This window comes from Taudactylus pleione, unplaced genomic scaffold, assembly GCF_031769625.1.
Source record: "Taudactylus pleione unplaced genomic scaffold, aTauple2 ptg000201l, whole genome shotgun sequence".
Taxonomy (NCBI): Eukaryota; Metazoa; Chordata; class Amphibia; order Anura; family Myobatrachidae; genus Taudactylus; species Taudactylus pleione.
The window spans coordinates 9,519,972-9,539,053 of NW_028284603.1; the positions used below are offsets into that span (position 1 = coordinate 9,519,972).

At 44.4% G+C, this 19,082-nt stretch overlaps 1 protein-coding gene across 1 annotated transcript in view; it reads right to left on the bottom strand.

Moving 5' to 3' along the window:
- The window catches only part of SPRED2 (sprouty related EVH1 domain containing 2), a 92,029-nt gene extending 75,810 nt beyond the window's left edge, over window positions 1-16,219 (bottom strand). The window contains exon 1 of the mRNA XM_088477251.1: window positions 15,749-16,219. Coding sequence (XP_088333377.1) covers window positions 15,749-15,774 — 26 coding nt within the window. The 5' untranslated portion in view covers window positions 15,775-16,219. The remainder of the gene's footprint in view (window positions 1-15,748) is intronic.
- Between the last annotated feature and the right edge of the window lie 2,863 nt (window positions 16,220-19,082).

Here is a 19,082-nt window from a genome sequence, read left to right on the forward strand (position 1 = left end):
ATCCTTGACTAGAGATTTATTTTCTCACTCCCTCCTGGAGGTATGAGCACAAATCAGACTTAACTAGTGCCTCGGGGAAGCATCACGTTCCGTAGCAGCATCGTGCCCCGCACTAGAAGTCAGAAAATGCATATGTAATTCTCTGATCAATTACGAACTGGGGCAAACGAACAGTAAAATACCCAAGTCAAATCTGAGCACATCAAAGGTCAAAATATTAAAAATTATATGAAAATTCTGTAAAGAGCAAAAAATAAAAAAAAAGTATATAGACATCTCCAAGATTTTGCCCGTGCTTCTCCCTACCTCTGGAATTCTCTCCCTCTATCAGACTCTCTCTACAAATCTTCAAACGGACTCTCAAGACCCACTTCTTCATCAAACTCTTTCGGCTCTCATCATCCGAACTCAATCCTCCGTGTTACTTCCACACTGTCTACCCCATCTGTCTCTCTCCCCTTTAGAATGTAAGCTCTCACGAGCAGGGCCCTCTCCCCTCATGTGCTTTTCCTACCCTTACTTATACTATAATTTACTCCTAACTCCCTACAACAGCACCTAACACTTGGAGGTCAATCCAATTAGGTGTGAAATGCGAGGTGCTATTTTTTCTTCTAATTTGAAAAGCAAATTTATTTTGCAATCCAATTAGCAATTCGCACTGAACCAGTCAGACTGAATTCGCATTTTTCCATTTGCAACTCCCTGAGGAACCCCTTGGGCCCCTTCTCCCACACATAATGACAAATTAGGCAATTGGAAGTTTATAATTAGGTTAGTCCTATAACTACATGTAATTTTTTGGGGTAAAAAAAAAAAAATGAAAAAATTGTCCTCAAATTACCCCAAAAATCAACTTTCGTTAGTTTAGGCACCCCAAATTTAAATAATATTTTTTTATTGGGAAAAAAAAAAAAAGGATTTTTTTTTTTTTAAATTTCAAGGTGCCCTCAAAGTACCCCAAAATCACCTTTCTCCCTAATTATTTTATAATTATTTCGCATTGTTAAAAAAAAGAAAAAAAAAAAAGAATAAATCAGCCATTTGACAACATTTAAAAACCTACAGTACCTTCCTAATGCCTACAAACTGCATTCTATGCAGTCCTGCTAACAAAATTATCAATTGTAGGGGGTCCAGGATGGTTTACCCACTTTTTCATGCACTTCTCTCACATCGAATTTGGCAGTCAATCCGCACCCCTCTGCTGAGAGTACCGCGAATAGGCATTTTTAATTGGATTGGAGAATTCTCGGGAGCGCACATTGGTGTGAAGTCTGTGAGTTTCAAGAAACAAACACGCTACTCACAATTTGCACCCAATTGGATTGACCCCTTGGCTGCTGATGCCCTGCTGCTTATTTAATTGTTAGGATAGCTAATGCAGTAATGTTTATAAACAGTGTCCTTGCCCTGCATTGTTTTGTACTGTTTAATACTGTATTCTTGTGTCAATCCAAATGCTTGCGAATGGTGCAAGTTGCCATTGCCATGGCGTTAAACACCAACGGCATGGCATCTCACACCCCTCGTGGCCAGCTCTGAACCAGAATTCACAGAATTTTATTGAGCCCTATGGGGCTGCGAGCAATTGTATGCGAATTCTGGCTGCCTTCAAGTGTGCCTGTTGTCGCGATGACTCGCACTCACAAGTACATCACGTGTAATCTGGTTGAGCCCTATATTGTGCAAGAAGTCCCTCACACCTTGGTGATGTCACTGCTTCCTACGGAATCTATACTGTAGAAGTTCAGCCCACAAAATGGACAGATACACTTCCAAATGTCTCACAGATGGTTATAACTACTTCAGTGGCCTCTTATATACACAAAGCAAAAATGACTTTCATAAGTATCATTGTGAAAAAAAGGAGGCTGCTTTAGTACACTGCCTTTTTTATTATTTACACAGTACAAGGAACAAGTACTTGGAAAACACACATTGTACTAACAGTGACTCAACCATGGCTAATCTTAAGACGTGCAAAAAGCTCATGAAAAACACGCAGAGTGCATATTGCAAGTTGTATAAATATCACACAATTTTATTTATTTATTAACAGTTTCTTATATAAAAAGGACAAACCACATAGGCTATTCATGATTTTTTTTTTAACGTAACGTACAATACATGTGCTCACTTATTCTAATCTTTTATGTAATAAATAAGAAAAAATATCATCCGCACTAGTATTTTAATTATGCGTACAGAACAACCACTCCCGCACAAAAGGGGATTTGTAAGTTGCAACTTGTGTACCCAAATGGTTCTATAATCAAAGGAGAAAAGAGAGAAGTAGGGTACTTCTGATGGTGTACTAAAGAAAGGTTTATTAAAATATAAATCTTATATCTATTACAATGCAACACACAGAAAAACAAAATGTGGAATATTCAAGGAGGGGGTGTTAACATAAATGTGAGGCATGACATGGGAAAAATAGGGGGCAATTCAATTCAGTACGATGCTGAATAGACCCGGGAGGCTAGCAGTGTGCTATTTAGTCCATCTAAAGGATGTCTTCTTGCATAATAATTATCATCGGAAAACATATAAAAATATAAAGTTTTTTTATAATATATATATGTTCCCGCTAGGCTGTTTCAGCAGGGCGACGCACACTGTCCTATTTCTGAAGGGTAGAAAGCACCCTGCGGGGTCTGTCCACCCGCGGGCCGCAGTGTCCCGCAAGCTGGGAAACCGGCAGAGCAGCGGTCACCGCCAGGCGCATGTGCCCAGCATCCATTCAATGACCGCAGCGCATGGGGCCTGCCCGGCATGTCCGTAAGTTCCGAGAAGGGGGATGCGCCATAAAGACACGCCCCCTTTTCGGGCACGCGCAGAAGTGCCCTTACTCTGGGTCCAGCAGCCTGCCTGCTGCCGGACCTAGAGAGAGCACACACGCGCGCGGTTCAATTGAACACGAATTGAATAGTGCCAGGAGGGAGCTTCCGGCGCTATTCAATTCAGCGTGCTGCTAAGGATTTCTTCTCGCATCCCTCCTGGGGTGAAATCTGACAAAACTCCAGACACGATGCCGTTTTCTGCCCTTAGTGCCGCGGAAACAGCATCGCGCCAGGCAGTTCAGTCGTAGAATGCCAGTTCTCACGATTAAACACTATGTTTAAGGCGCCAGAACCGGCATTCTCTTACAAAACAGCGTGCCGAATTGAATGGCTACGGGAGCTCCCTCCAGGTGCAATTCAATTCACATTGAATCGAGCCCAAAATCTCATTCACCTTGGTTGGGAGAGTTTCTATGGGCAGAATTCAATTGTGTGAGCCTTCCTTCACGCCTGACGGAACTATTGCATTGTTGCTCCTGTCGGGTGCGATCAGCTGCCATTTCAGCTCGCACCCCCGTTTTACGCGGATAAACCCGACCACTTTGGGCGGGATCGACGCGAAGATTTGCATTAATTGAATAGCACCCCGTGATCTCCCGTCACTTTAGACGGGAGATCGGGCGTGCTAAAACAGGTGGAGTCGCCGTTCTCTGCTGCAGAGATCTAGATCGCAGCGCCTGGAAGATTTGTCAGACAAGCCTGTTGATACATACTTCTCTTTTGCTCGTTTTAATTAGACGTTAAAAATGAATGGTGTTCCCTGGTAATGCACTATTCGAGCCTGTCTATTATAGACTGTGCATGGTTCTATTTATTGAGCACAGTGACGAGTAAATTTCTTGTGTCTGTAAACGCCGGCATCGGAACTCACCCCCCTCAAAGCCCTATCTCGCCCCCATATTTGTGGATTTTTGAACGGAGGCGAGAACACCGCACCTAATTAGATTGAGCCATGTCATTTTATTTGATTGGTTGGTACAATGGGACAGATTTATTATAGTGGCACGGATCATGCCACTATAGCTCTCTCCTTCGCCCCTTTACTGAGGCGAAGCCGGAAGCAGTAATGACAAGATGTATTAACATCTCGTCTGCCAGAGCCTAGTGCTGATGCGCTGTCTATCATCTCCCGACTGGCTCCAGTGGACATGCACGAGATGTCGCAAGCATCGCAAAATCTCCACTGCACAGCCTGGAACTCAGCGGCCGCAGTCAGGGACAGTGCTATGGTGGGGCCACTGACCGTTCATACATTTGCTGGCACATCGGTGAACTATCTTGTAGATAGTGCCCCAGTAATTTAACACATAACCCCACATTAATACATGAGGAAAAGCGGTACCAACAGCACATAACGTGCGCAGATACCGCTAAACCCTGTAATGGAGCATCATACATCTACCCCTGGATCTCTCCCTACTTTATCACTTTCCAAGTTTTGATAAATCTCCCCCTGTAGGAGGTGAGAGTTATTAAATAAAACATTTTTTTTTCCCCAAAAAGACCAATGTGGAGCCTAGACTATGGTAGTCAAGCAGTGAACCTATATTTTTTACTTTTATTCAGCTGAATACTGCACTAAATCTAAAACTGGGTGTATACTATGCGTTCCGTCTTATGATATATAGTATCGCTCCGACCTCCTGGGGTGCAAGCAGAGATCCGACAAAACTCCTGGGTGACGCGATGCTGTTTTCTGCCCTTAGCGCTGCGGAAACAGCATCGCGCCAGGCAGTTAGGTCAGAGAATGCCCGTTCTCACGACTAAACACCATATTTAAGGCGCGAGAACTAGCATTCTCCGACATAACAGCACGCTGAAGAAAATGGCTCCGGGACTGCCTTCCCTGCGCTATTCCTGTTGAATTGAATCGCACCCATAGTGTATATGCCCGATCGCAAGTACCCATGGGTCATTCATCGCATCGTCTCATCTGCTGTGCTGCACTGAACGACGCCATGGAACGACACATCACGCCATCATACACCGCAATGTGTACAGATGGCTGAATGTATTGTTACATCGTGTCATCCCGTCGGCGGGGTACACGATCGTGTAGTGTGTAACTAGCTTAAACCCTGAACTGTAAATGAAGAATTTTGCCTTATTTGGCAGTTTTAGCAGTATTTCATCATCAATTGTCTCTTCCTTCATACTCCGTAAAGTGTAACTGCCGCTCTTAAAATTATTTAAAGGATATGTTCTTGGAGTATCGTCTTCAATATCCATTGAGGAAGTATCATCTAGACAATCTGCGATCCTTACCAGCCACTACACTGCAGTTTTACAGAGCTCTACACAAACATATTTTGTTTTACGCACGATGTACAAGTGCCATAACTTGAAGAAACATGTCAAAAGGTGATGATGGGTGTGGAAATCAGCGAAAACGGGCCTCAGGGAAAATAAACTGGGAAGAGATATAAAATCAATGCTACCGTATGTTGTAAACCTATTAGTAAAAATAGCTTTGTGAGCACAGTGGGATGCTATGAACATTTCAAAAGTATATTACTATTAATAGGGAAAGCTTAGCAAGCTAATGCAGGTCAGTGTGGGCAGAAGAAGAAAAAAGTTATATACAAAGTTTCAAATGACTTTACTATTAGTTTGTCACTATATTTTTAAATATTACTTAACAAGAATAAAACAAATCATGTCAGTTATAGTGGAAAAAGGTAGCTTTTCTCTTAAAGCAATCGGATTTGGGTTCTTATATGCATAATACAGGTTAAATAATAACATTAAAGCATTTATTTTTTTAGATTTCAGATGGAAAGTGCTAACTTATAACTTTATGGTAGATCTTCCATGCAGGAAACAAGAAAGCTGGTAAGCAGATGCAGCAATCAACATATGGAATTTAGACAGATGTTTCTACTTATTGGGGCAAAATTTAAATTAATGTTTATGGTTAAGGGACGCTGAACAAGTTTCAAAAGATCACTAAACTATAGGTTGGCAAACGGCCATTATATGAGGCCAGAAAACACCAACAATACCCAACAGTCTGGCTGAATCTTCATTATCAGGAAGGTTAGTAAATGTGGTTAAAAGATAACGATGATCGCCCTCTTCCAAACACAGTAACTGGTCTCAGTCATGATAGCAACCATCTTGCCGGATCTCAACTAATTTAGCCACCTACTGTATGTAAAATACCAACATTTAACATCTTTTGATATGGTTATTATGGTAAGGGGAGATGTTTTGCATATTTCAGGTCAGTGATGCCAATGAGGAACACTATTTTTCTAGTAGCAGAGTATCATTAATTTTACTCTGTTTTAGACGTCATTCAAAAGGAAAATAAATAAAAAAAATCAGCAAGAAAATGGTGCGAAAAATAAAAATAATTTAAACAAAAATTTAATTCCAAGCCCTTCTCTGTAACTTCTGCAGGTTTTTTCTTAATTGTTTTTTTAAGAGTAACAACAGAGCGTATTACAAAGAGACATTGGGGTCAACTCAATTAGAAGCGAGTTGCAACGGCAGCAGAACTAGCACTCCTCGAGGCACAATCTCCCATACTCGTGGATTTTTGTTCGCTTTCCCATAGGGCTTTGTATAAAAATCCCAGAGTTCGGCAAATATCCGAATATACTCACTGGTGTGATATAGTCGCGCCTAATTGAATTGAGCCCATTGACATGGGCGGTATTCAATTGTTGGCACCGGCAACTGCCCCCCCTTCGCGCCCAACGGAGCTATTAAATTGTTGCTCCTGTCGGGCGCGAACAGCTGGCAGCGCCAGCATTTCACCTCGCACCCCCCTGGGGTGGCTAGCCGAAATGCGCGAAAAGTGACCCGTTTGGGCACCAAAATGGCACTTTTCACGATCGCGCCCAGCACTTTGTCGGGTTTAGCTGTTTTTACGACCTCTTTGGGCACGATAATCGGAATCAATTGAATATCGCCCCGCAATGTCCCGTCACTGTAGACGGGAGATTGGGCGCTATAAAACAATTGAATAATGCCCTAAATATTTTAAGTCACACTAGGATGCGGTGAAAGTCAATACACTACTTTCTCCGATTAATAACAAAACCACTTATAAGAGAATAAAAAAAGGTTAACATTTAAAAGGGTACATACAGGATGTGTCCTCATACACTGATCCTGTTTGAGCATATATGGCGCAAGACACCAGGCACAACTGAGATGATGCGCTATGGGTGGCGAATCTCTTGCTTGCCTACTTTTTCCTGAACTTTGCATTTTAAGGCTGTATTCAATTAGAGGAGAAAAGCCGTAATCGGCGAAAAAGTTTCACCTATTGCCGCTTTTCGCCTGTTCGGAACTTATCTCCAAATTCAATTCCAGACGGAATTCGCCTAAGTGGAAACAATGCAATGTAATAGGTGAAAAAGTTTTTCCTAAGAATAGCAGGTGAAAAGTGGTGCAAAATCTTTATCCTGGGGTGCAAACGCGGCAAAACGACCCAGAACCTGTGGCAGTGTCCCCCAAACGCCAAATCTTACAAAAAAAAAAAAAACACACACCAATAATAATAAAAAAAAAAAACCCTAAGAACACCTGAAAAAAGTACTATTTTTTGGGGGGAAAGTAAAAAGTGGGGGTACAAGCATAAAAACTAGCGAAATGGACCTCATGGGGGTCTGCAAGGATGGGTCAGGGGTTTTTAGGATTGCAGGTGCGTTTGACTTTTTTTTTTAAAGTTCACTTTAGAGACATAGAAATATGCTAGCACCTATTTTCTGGTACCCCAAATTTGACTGGAATACTTGTTTTCACCCAAAAATACTGCTTTATGCCATTCTTCACCACTTATGCAAAGACACTAATAAAAAGCAATTTAAATAACTTAAGTACCCCACTTTTATTAGAGCTATTAGTACACATCTACATTTACTCCCTATGTTAGTGCATCTTGTTTTGGGGTACAAACTGATTTCCCCACTTCCGACAGTACTTAACTACTGTTACGCATTCGACGCTTTCCGTTTTCGCAGGTTTAGGACTTGAATAGGGCAAAAAGCGGGGACCCGCAAAAACTTTGCGCCTCTAAACAGGTGAAGGAGGCGGAAAGTCGGACAGGCAAAACTTGTCAGACTTTTCGCCTCTAATTGAATACGGGCCTGAGTCACATACAGATTTGCTCAGTGTACTAGGTATTTAGGATTAGTAATTTGTCACAAAGAAACTGGAATAAAGTTGCAGATTAAGGGGTTGATTTACTAAGCAGTGTTAGGAGACAAGAGTGAAAAGTGATAAGATGCCAGCCAATCAGCCCCCAACTGTCATTTTTCAAACACAGACTGTGAGATGACAGTTGGGAGCTGATTGGCTGGCACCTTATCACTTTTCACTTGGTCTCCTAACACTGCTTAGTAAATAGACCCCCCAAGTATACGTGGTGCGAGTCCTGACGTGGGTCACATTCTTTTGCCTTTTTACCCAGTTCACATACTTTCTCCTGAAGTTTGCATCTTAATTTGCCTAATTATACTAAATATTTAGGATTACCATTTTTGGAACAAAGGAATTGGTATAAAGTCGCAAATTCCTTTGTTACAAAAATACACACACACACACTTTTAAGTAGCATAGTGCAGCTAAATCGCAAAGGCCGTGCCACACCACATGAGGCTATTTGGTCCGATTTTAGGATACACGTATGTCCACACATCCGCACGTGTTGCACATGCACAGATAACACATGTATGCGCAGGAAACTAAAGTTGTTTTTTCATACTGTTTATATCCCTACACACAGCTACCCAGATTTTGTGTAAGTCACCCACACGTTACAGGCAGTGACCGGTGCGAATAGCACTAAGCCAGGCACACGGAGCAGCACTGCAGCCGCCCGCCGGCCGTAGATAGAACGTGATCCTGGGAAGAGGCCGCTGTGGGATTTATGAATGGCCGCGGTCACGTGACGGCCGGGTCTGCGATGTTCTTTTCTATTCACAAAGTTCTGTTCTGTACACTGCAGACACAGGATCCTGCAACACCCCCCTCACTCACTCAACCCCTACATCCGACCCCACCCATTGTACTTGGGACTTGTTCACCGTGACAAAGGCAGAGCAGCAGGGAAGGTAGAAGTGGGAAGGTGTTGGTGCCCCATGCCTCCGCAGGTTATGTCGAACAACCAGGCTGCACTAATGTTTTCAGTCTTCTTTTTATGAATGAGAGCTGCAGCATGCAAATGAGGGCAAGTCAAAAGGAAAGATGGCGGACGGGGGAGGGAGGAAGAGGAGCAAACACAGCAACAGCACAAATACTGGTCAGCTGCAGCCCAAGCTTATAGCACCGACCAGGCTCGCCCTGGCCCATAGCCGGGTGTTGTGTGACGTAGGAAACTCTCCCCTGCCGACAAGGGGGCAGCAGGGAGAGAGGGACAGCTGTAGGTGCAGGCAGGGCAACCTGACGGGGAAGCAGCCACCTATAGACCTGGGGGCCGGGGGAGGAGAGACTCAGCACTAGCTTCCTGGGAAGTTTAGCATACTTAATTTCCATATACAGAGCTGGAAATGGAGGGGAGGGGGCGCTCGGACATCCCCTCGGCTGCCAGAGGCTCATTCATGGCCTCCGCAGTGAGTTCTGCAGCATTGCAATAACAGGCTTTACATAACACTGGCACACAGGCAAAGCCTCCACAACACACAATAGTACTACATTACCTACATGGAAACCGCAGCTTGCCGTGTTCATACCAGCAATGTTCATTTGTATATTATATACCAGAGGTTCCCTAACAGTTCACGTTTTAGAGAAATCCATGGTTGAGCACAGGTGGTTAAATCAAATTGGCTGAGGTACTAATTAAGCCACCATTGGTCAAACATGGATATCCTTAAACCCTGGACTGTTCGGGTGCCTTGAAGACAGAGTTTGGGAACCTCTGCTATATAGAATATTTCACTATAGTGAAACATTTTAAACAAGTAATTCAGAGGTGCAATAGCGCCCTAATAACACTTCAATTACCGCACAGATAAATGCCAGACACGGTAGTACCAACATCTCAAATGTCCCTGCGCACCCCTATGGGTGGCAAGGGAAAACTTTCAATGCAGATAAACACAAGGTGCCAATGGGGAACAGCACATGGTGTCATGCTGGAATAATTAAATCCCCCCCCCCCATATATTTTCCATTATTTCAGCATCTGGAAGATCAATAGCCCTAGGTGTACAGATAAACATAAGGGGGTTAATTTACTAAGCAGACGCGTCTTTGGCCACTATTTTAAAAGGGACAACAGTAATAAATGCTAAACCAGGCATGTTTTTGTATTTAATATTATTGCCTCTTTAAAGCCAGTGGCTGTAACCACAGACACAGGGGTATATGTAATAGGGGGACGTAGTCAGGAAGTCGACGGTCTAAATCCCGACCGCCGGCTAACCGACTTTCTAATCCCGGCATGGTACTAATGACAGGCATCGAAATCCAGACGCCTGTTAGTAGACCTACGCCGGGAGCCCGACACCTGGCTTACCTATCGAAGGTAAGCCGGGCGCTGGCCGCGGACAGCAGCGCGGGAGGGGGGGGAAGGGTTAGGTTAGGGGGCTCCCGGTGGGACTTAGGGTTAGATACCCCCCCAGGAGGTTAGGCTAGGGGAAGGGGAGGTTAGGCACCCCCCAGGGAGACTTAGGGTTAGGCTGCAGGGAAGGGGGGCGGTTAGGGTTAGGCACCCCTAAGGGACAGTTATGGGGTAGAATAGGGTTAGTTAATACTTACATTTTGACGTTCTGGATCTTCAACCCAGCCGGGCTTCTGCTGTCGGGATTTGAACCGCCGGCCATGCATAATACACCCGTAATAGGATGTGGACTTCAAGCATCGGCAAGTCCAGTGCAAGACTGCTCAATGTTTTAAAGTAGCAGTCATTTAAAATGCAAAACCAGATTGATTTTGCCTTTCAAATGACCGCTTTGAAAAATGATGCTTAGTACATTGACCCAAGTTTCTTTTCAATTGAAAGTTGATACTGGACAGTTACATTACGAAGTGTTATGCGGTAATCAGACAGACGTTTGCTCCGAGCGATGTTCGCACAACTGTGCATGCGTATGGGTTGTAATACGCATGCACGAACCATTCATTGCGGTCGGAAATTGTGTGCTTGCAAAATAGCGAATGCCTGCTAATTTGAGTGACAGGATGAGGCGTTTGTGGGTGGTAACGGGGGAAGGTGCTTGAAAACGGGGAGTGGAGATCCGAATGCAGGCGTGCCAAAAGGTCAAAACGGGCGTTTTAAGGGTGTGCATAATTAACAAAGCAGCGTCATCGACCACGTCACTTGGTTGTTTCTTAGCCTGAACTGTTCGCATGATTGCGGTAGGAAAATCCAACCACAAGCACTGCGAGCAGTTCAGATGCCTTTCGATGTACTCGATTAATCAAATAAATAGCGGAGATGACGTATGATGCGAGCGGCCAGGGGGCCTCTTTACAAAATAGCGAGCGCATATTTCGTTCGCTCAGACATAGAGGCGTCAACAGACCGCAAAGAGCGAGCGCTCAATTTAAATAGCCGACCCCTTTTTCTGAGCGAGCGAGCGCACATAGCGTCCGGCTCTGAATCAGGCCCTCTGTTCTGGTGCTATTCATATCACGCTGAACTGAATTGGACAGGAGTACAGAAAACACATTTAACTAATACTGGGCATACACTATACAATTATCTGTCAGATATCGGTCCAATCTGGCTGGTTGGAATGAAAATCTGGAAGTGTATGGGAGCAAATGACAGTCGAACATTTGTTCAAACACTGGAAAACAGACAAAAATGGTCGTTCAGACAAATTGGTTAAATAAAACACATTTATCCAATTTGAACAATCAATTTTGTCTGTTTTCCAGTATTTAAAACCATATAATGATTGAACCAGCCAGATTGGACAGATACACTATACAATTTATGTCCAGCATAAGCAATGTGACATATCTAGCAGATTTCAATATTGCTTGCCTAGGGTAATGTTCATGCCAAAAAAAAAAAAAGCTACAAAATGCTAGATGCTTTCATATGCGCCTCTTTTTAATCATTGTTATGTATGCAGAGCTGGAAAACCCAGAGGAACCCAGGATCCACATATTACAATAGTGGTGAACGCTGCCTTTCTTTAGTCACTAAATGGTAGCATTTTGTTGCCCTGTGTGACATTACCTTCAGAAAACCAGCAGGAATCAAAAAACACATAGCACCCAACACATTAAATAGCAGATTCAATTAAGTGTGAGGTTCTGACATGCGGCTGCACACATAGGAAAAAGCCTGCTTGGTTTGTGCTCGTACCCATATGGGATGCGAGCAAAAACAAGAGGTTGTTCTGCCCGGTTAACCTGCGTAGTGTTAGTATGTGAAGTTCCAATAAAACATTGTGGCTAATGAAATCTACCCCATGCATTTCAAAAATTAGTAATCTTTATATAGTCTGTACACATTTATTCATGGTGGTGCATATGCCATATCCCACATGAGCTCACAAAATATGCTATGACAGTTGTTACAAAACTGGGTGCCATGGCACGGGATGCAGTCAGGAAGCCGACGGTCGCAATTTCCGACTGTCTAATTCCGAATGGGGACTAATGACAGGCGTCAAAATACCAACGCCTATCATTATCGCCGGGAGCCCGACATACCAAACGAAGGTAAGCCGGGCGCGGACAGCCGCACAGGGGGGAGGGTTGGGTTTCAGGGCTCCCAGTGGGGACTTAGGGTTAGGCACCCTCCCCGGGAGGGTTAGGCTAGAGGAAGGGGGTTTAGGCACCCCTGGGGGGAGGTTAGGATTAGGCACCCCCCTGGGAGACTTAGGTTTAGGCACCCCTAAGGGAGGGTTGAGGGTTAGGAATAGGTAAAATACTTACCTTGTCGGGATCCCCTCCGTCGGGCATCCACTGTCGGGATTTGAACAGCCACGCATAGGACCGGCAGTTATTCATACCGATCCCCATGGCACCCTTGGGTGCCACAGGTTGGTTGCCCAAGACCAAATTAAATGTTTTATGGTCAATGGGCACGATTCAATTCAACGCAAATTGAATAGCGCCAGAAGGAGCTCCCGGAGCTATTCAATTCAGCACGCTGTTACGTCAGAGAATGCTCGTTCTTGCGCCTTAAACATGGCCATTATCTGACTTGACTGCCTGGCGCAAGCCGGTTTTTGCCGCGCTAAGGGCAGACAACAGCATCGCGCCAGGAGTTTTGTCGATTTCTGCTCGCACCACAGGAGGGTCTGGCTTAACAGCGCACTGAATTGAGCTCATTCCTGGCGCTATTCAATTTGCATTGAATTGAACCAAGCCCAATGTGACTGGCAGCCACTAGCCCTGGTTTTGCCTATCATAAAATGTGGACAAGCAGACGTGCAACCTTGTCCACCACCACGTAACTGAACCTAAGGACGCCAGATAGGTCTGTTTACTTAATTCAATATTTTTGTTTCTGAATTTCTCAATAAGAAACTTTTGGCCTAGGGGTGCCATGAAAAAATGTTGATACTCTAGGATGCCATGATTCAAAAAAAGTTTTGGAAGCACTGTGCTATGGTAATATTTATGGATGAAAATTAGCACAAGGAATTCAGCACAACGCTTTTTTTCTAGAGTTTAGAGGGGAGACCCCCTAACACATGTACATCCCTAGTGAAATAACTACTTATCAGTCAAAACATTAATTTACCTGAAGCCAAACAAGAATATCTTCAAGTTCCATAAAACGACCATGACTACCATGTTCAAAAACAGATTTAGCCCCAAGCAGGAAAAATAACTTAGTCATAAATATCAGCATAATCACTCAAATATATGAACACACTGTGCATCTTACCACAGCATTACAGTACTGTGTAATAACTACATACAGCCTATATTTATGACAGTATAATAATATAGTGCGCATGTAAAACATCTTCGATGCCAGAGCCGTGACCCTTTCTGTTTTCATTTCACACTTCAGATACAGAATTTTTGAAACACCATTTGGAAAGCGCATACGCAATAGAACTCGACAAACTAACCATCCGAGAGACAAACATTTTATTACAGCTGGTATCTAATGACAAGTCATACATAATTTCCCCTCAGGGCCCTTCAACGCATCAAGCCTACTGAATGGTTTATAATTACATGGTAACCAAATTCTTAAAATGAATGGCAGGCCTTAAGGTAAGGTAACCCACGCGCAAAGTGCATAGTTAGTGTGGCCTGACAGGATAAGCAGTACACCGTGATATTCAATGTATAAAGTTAGATATTACTATATTTCACACTGTGGCTTGAAAGAAAAAACAGAGACTTCCCTATGTGTACTATGAGCAGATGGGGGCTCAAGATACATCAATTCCAGTCTATGTGGACACCAATGTTATCACACTGTAGATTATATTTTTTATGAATGATAGCATCTCTCACATCCTGAGAGATTATCTTTACCAAACCTGATATTTTTGTTTTCTTGTAATTGTTTTACATTTTTTTTTAAAAGTCGTTTGTCATGTGAAGCACACAAAATAAAAAAAAAAATAAATAAAATTAAAATAGATTGTACTAGGTCGGATGATAAGTAAATATAAATGCCAGGTCATGTGTCAGAGCTGCATATAGATACATTATGACAACCCATAACAACATGAGAAAAAACATGACCCATGTTGCATTATTATGAATAACATGACACGACTCGGTTTGTATTTCACTACTCAGTAATGGAATTTGCAATCTATGCTCAGAGGATGCCCCAACTTACTATGTTCTGCAGCACTCCACAGCTGTGTTCACAAGAAACAACTGTAAAACATACATACGATGCAAGATTTCAGATATATGGCCATTATGTAATAAATACGATACATATAATATACACTTCTGACAGCTACGAGACTTTTGCTAAACATCACAGCTACATAGTCCCACCACAAACTGTGGCAAGCCTGGGAAGAGTGAACTTATGCATTATGTAATATGTAAACTGCAGATCATTATAAAAACACTGCAGATAAGAATATACAAAATTGTATGTTGCAAAATTGCAATACAAGCACCAGCATCACAGTACTAGTCGAAGCTAAGCCCATCATTGCTATGAAACTTGTACACATGAAAATGCGTCAATGCCTCAGGTAAGCCCCTATAACAGTCTCAGCAGTAACCACCATATACAGGTTTAAAATGTCAAATGCCCACTAGATGGGTGACATGTACGACTTGCGGCCATCCGCATGTCATTTTTCAATTGCAGCAGAAACTCCACAGATGCATTTACCACTCAAACATGCTATATTAAACAATGCCATTATAAGAGACTGACGTTTGTAACATGAGTTTCTGCAGCAGCTGTGCCTAGGTCCACTAATCTCACTATTTGCCACTTGTTCTGTGGGCTTGCAAGCCTGGCATTTACTATTATTTTGTATGCAACCATTATTTTTCCACAAGGAGCATTAATGCAGAAGCATTTCCTTTGATCTATAAATGCACAAAAACATACTATCATTATTTCCCATGATCTATATATGCACATGGGGAATAATGTTAGTATGTTCATTATCTATAGATGCACATAAACATACCAGCATTATTCCCCATGATCTATATATGCACATAAACATACGTTTCCCATAATATATTAGTGCACATAAACATGCTAACATTGCAGCTACTTGTAGAGTAGTAATGCCATCTGTGCCATCTGCCACAAGTTGCCACCCGATACCCACATGCTCTTATGCATCCTAGGCATGTATGTGGATGCAGCCGCCCTGCCAGTAGCATGGCAACAGCACTGCGGCCCATGCAGCCAGCAACCGGGCTGTAACTGTGCCCCATGCTGCGTGCAATGCCAGCATCTGCAGCCATGCAGCTAGCAGGGGAGAGGAGCAACCGGCAGCGGGCACAGGCAGCGCAGGGAGAGGGGCACTTACTCCTCAGGGGGGGCTTCCTCGCTCATCTTGTCCTGATCACCGTCTGGCTCCCGCCTCGGGGGGCTCCGAGCAGCTCATCCTTCCTAGGCTACGGAGAGAAGGGGACTGCTGGTCTAGCATGGATAGAGGAGCCCCTTACACAGTCGTCGTCGTCCTCCTCCTCCGGTGTGTGGGGAACGGGTTATAGTAGCCCGCAGGCGGCTGCCGTTGCGCCCCGCCCGTGTGGCTGCTGGTGGTGGCCCCGTCCGAGCCCCATCTCCGGTTACTCCATGCCGCCTGCTGCTGCCGCGGTGCCTCTCTCGCAGTACGCTGTGTGTGCCTGCCGGTGTGCGCAGCCTCTCACCCGCCGCCACCGCCGCCGCAGGGACAAGGAGGAGAGAGACAGAGAGGAAGCGGGGCGGAAGCGATGACGTCACCCTCCCCAGCAACAAGCGGCAGCTGCGGGAGGGGAGAGCGCAGGCACACGGCACACAGGAGGGGAGGAATGGGGCTGGCTGGGGTCCACAACTCGGGGGGCGGGAGGGCTCATTCATGTCACCCAGCCAGGAAGTACGAGAGGATCATCACTGTGCACATATGCTATATACATGTCTGCTGGCTACCTCTGATTTATTCTTCTTTATTGTTTGGTTGAGCATAGTTGCACTATAGAAGCTCTCTGGCACAGATCTGCACGTTACACTGCTGACTGGCTTTAAATTGTGCTCAGGTCATTTTCATCTCTCGCATTAGGGATCCGCATTTCTCCTTAAAAAACAAAACAAAAAAAAAACATTTTGTACAAGGGAAGCTCAACTTTTACTTATTTGTGTATATTCACAAACTCATCCAGATGTAATCCAGTGGTTGGTGCCATCATAAAGTCCATCTCACACTCTTTCCAAGGGTCAATAATTTACAAAAAGCAAAACTTAGCACAGGACAGCATCCACCTATATGCATGGCTGTAGGCCTTGCGGTTTGAAAAGTGGGACGGTCACCATGAATGCTGGCCATAGACTGCACGATGAACCACGCCATCCATCGAAACGGATTGTTCAGAGCTGAGCACTTGAACAATAATTGTCATGCCTCCATACATTGCATGATCTATGGGAATGAGCTTTCCACTGTGGAATCCGCTGAATGACAAGTCAGGAGGATGGGACAGGTTTTATAATCACGTTTTATGATCCAGACTATTTTTCAGCTGTTATCAGGCAAATGGCCTGTATTCAATTAGAGGCAAAAAGCCGCGATTGGCGAAAAGTTTTCACTTGTTTCCAAAGTATCGCCCTATTCAATTCCAGGACGTTTTCGCCTAGGCGAAAAAGTTTCTTTATCAAAAGGCAAGAGAAAAGCAGTGCAAAATCCATATTTTGCGGTACAAATGTGGGAACTTGGGGCATAATTCAGACCCGCTCGCAAGCGGGTCGATGTTAGCCCAGTGCGTATGCGCACGAGGGAGCCGGCTCTGTCGTGCGCATGCGTGAGACCCGGATAGCGACGGCCAAGCCATCGCTATGGGTCTCACTACAAAGGGGGCGTGCTGTCGATGGTGAGTGACAGCACACCCCCTTTAGTGGGTGTGCCGGGGGCGTGGCTGCCCAGACAGACGCTCCCATGGGAATGCCTACAGTCTGGGGCCGGCCGCATTGACATCACAAGTGATGTCAGTGGGAGTGCTCTCGGCTCTGATAGAGTCGAAAGCACTCCAGGGCTTGCGGCAACGAGACCCTACCACAAGGGTCTCGTCGCAAGCCCGATGGTTTTGACCATCGCGACCATCTTTTTGGCCGCTTGCTATAGCTGTGGGTGGTCACCCACAGCTATGCGAGCGGCCAGGAGGCCGCTCTAAAATTAGGAAGGACGACCCTGATTCAGAGCGAGCGCTCTGTCAGAGCGTCCAGCTCTGAATCAGGGCCTTGGTTCAGAACCCTTTGGACACCCCCCTAATGGCTAATTAGGCAAAATAAACAATTATCTTAATTCACCCCAAAAAAGACGTAATTTTTGTGGCGAAAATGTTAAAAGTGTTGGAAAATGGGTCTAAAGTACTGGGACAGGTATTTTGGGGCGCTGTATGGATGGGGAAGGTGTTTTTAGGATTGCAGGTGGCCGCAGCATGTGTATTTTTAACATTTAAATCTGCATTTTATAGACACCAAAATATACTAGTACCCATTTTAAAGTACCCCTAAATTAACTACAGCAATTTCCCCCCAAAAAAATGCTTACCATAATTTTTCCACACTTATGCAAATATGCATATAACAGCCCTTTGTCTCAATTTAAGTACCCTAATTACTTCTATTAGGGTTATTAATACACTTCTATATTGATTCCCCGGGTAAGATAGGCTTTATTGGGGGTACAGACTGATTTCCCCCAAAAAACGGATCTTTTCGCCAGTTCCGCAATTCGCTGCATTCATCAATATGCGTTTTTGCCTGTTTTACAATTGAATAGGGTGAAAAGCGGGTGCGGGCATTGAGTAAGCAGGCGAAAACTTCGCCTCAAAACATGCAAATGAGGCAAAAACATTGCGCTTTTCACCGATCTCGGCTTTTCGCGGCTAAGAATGATCATTATTCATGTGTATACACTGAATGATAATCTTGCAGAACTGTTGTTCATCGGCCGGATCTGAAGGATTATCATGTGGTGTGTGTCCACTGTCACATTCATCCTATCTCTCCTATTTAAATATTTTCCCAATATGCTTCTTGTTTCACAGTCATTCATGTTTCATATAGTGGTATGGGCATAGTGCAGCTGCTTTTATTTCAAGAGTCAAAAATTAAAAATTATTCTTATTAAATATATTAGTTTCATTTCTCAAATAGGGCCCGATTCAGACCCGCTCGCTAGGATGCGTTCGCACGCAGCCAGCCAATGTTTTGCATTCTGCGCATGTGTACGCATCGCAGTGCGTGAACCAGTCCAAGCGATCGGGAAGCGTTCGCTCGCTGTGCATAAACAGCCCGGCTGAATGAGTGACAGGAGAAGTGGTGACAGGGGCTGGCCACTCGAAACGGGGGAGTGGAGGTACAAACGCAGCGTGCCTGAGCGTCTTAACGCTGTTTCAGAGGCGTGCATAATTAAGAGGCAGCGTCATAGTACACGTCACTAGGCTAAATTTTACACTGCAGCGCTCGCAATACTTGCGGTAGGGTATGGTCAGCCACAAGTGCAGTGTATGCATCCAATGGTACTCGATGTTACCGATGGTTGCATACACTTCCTGGAGATGACGTGCGCAAATAGGCGTCTTAAGACAGGCAGGTGGGCTTCTGCATACACAGCGCGATTGCACGCCAAGACATAGTGGGCATGCTACTGTACGATTGCGGAT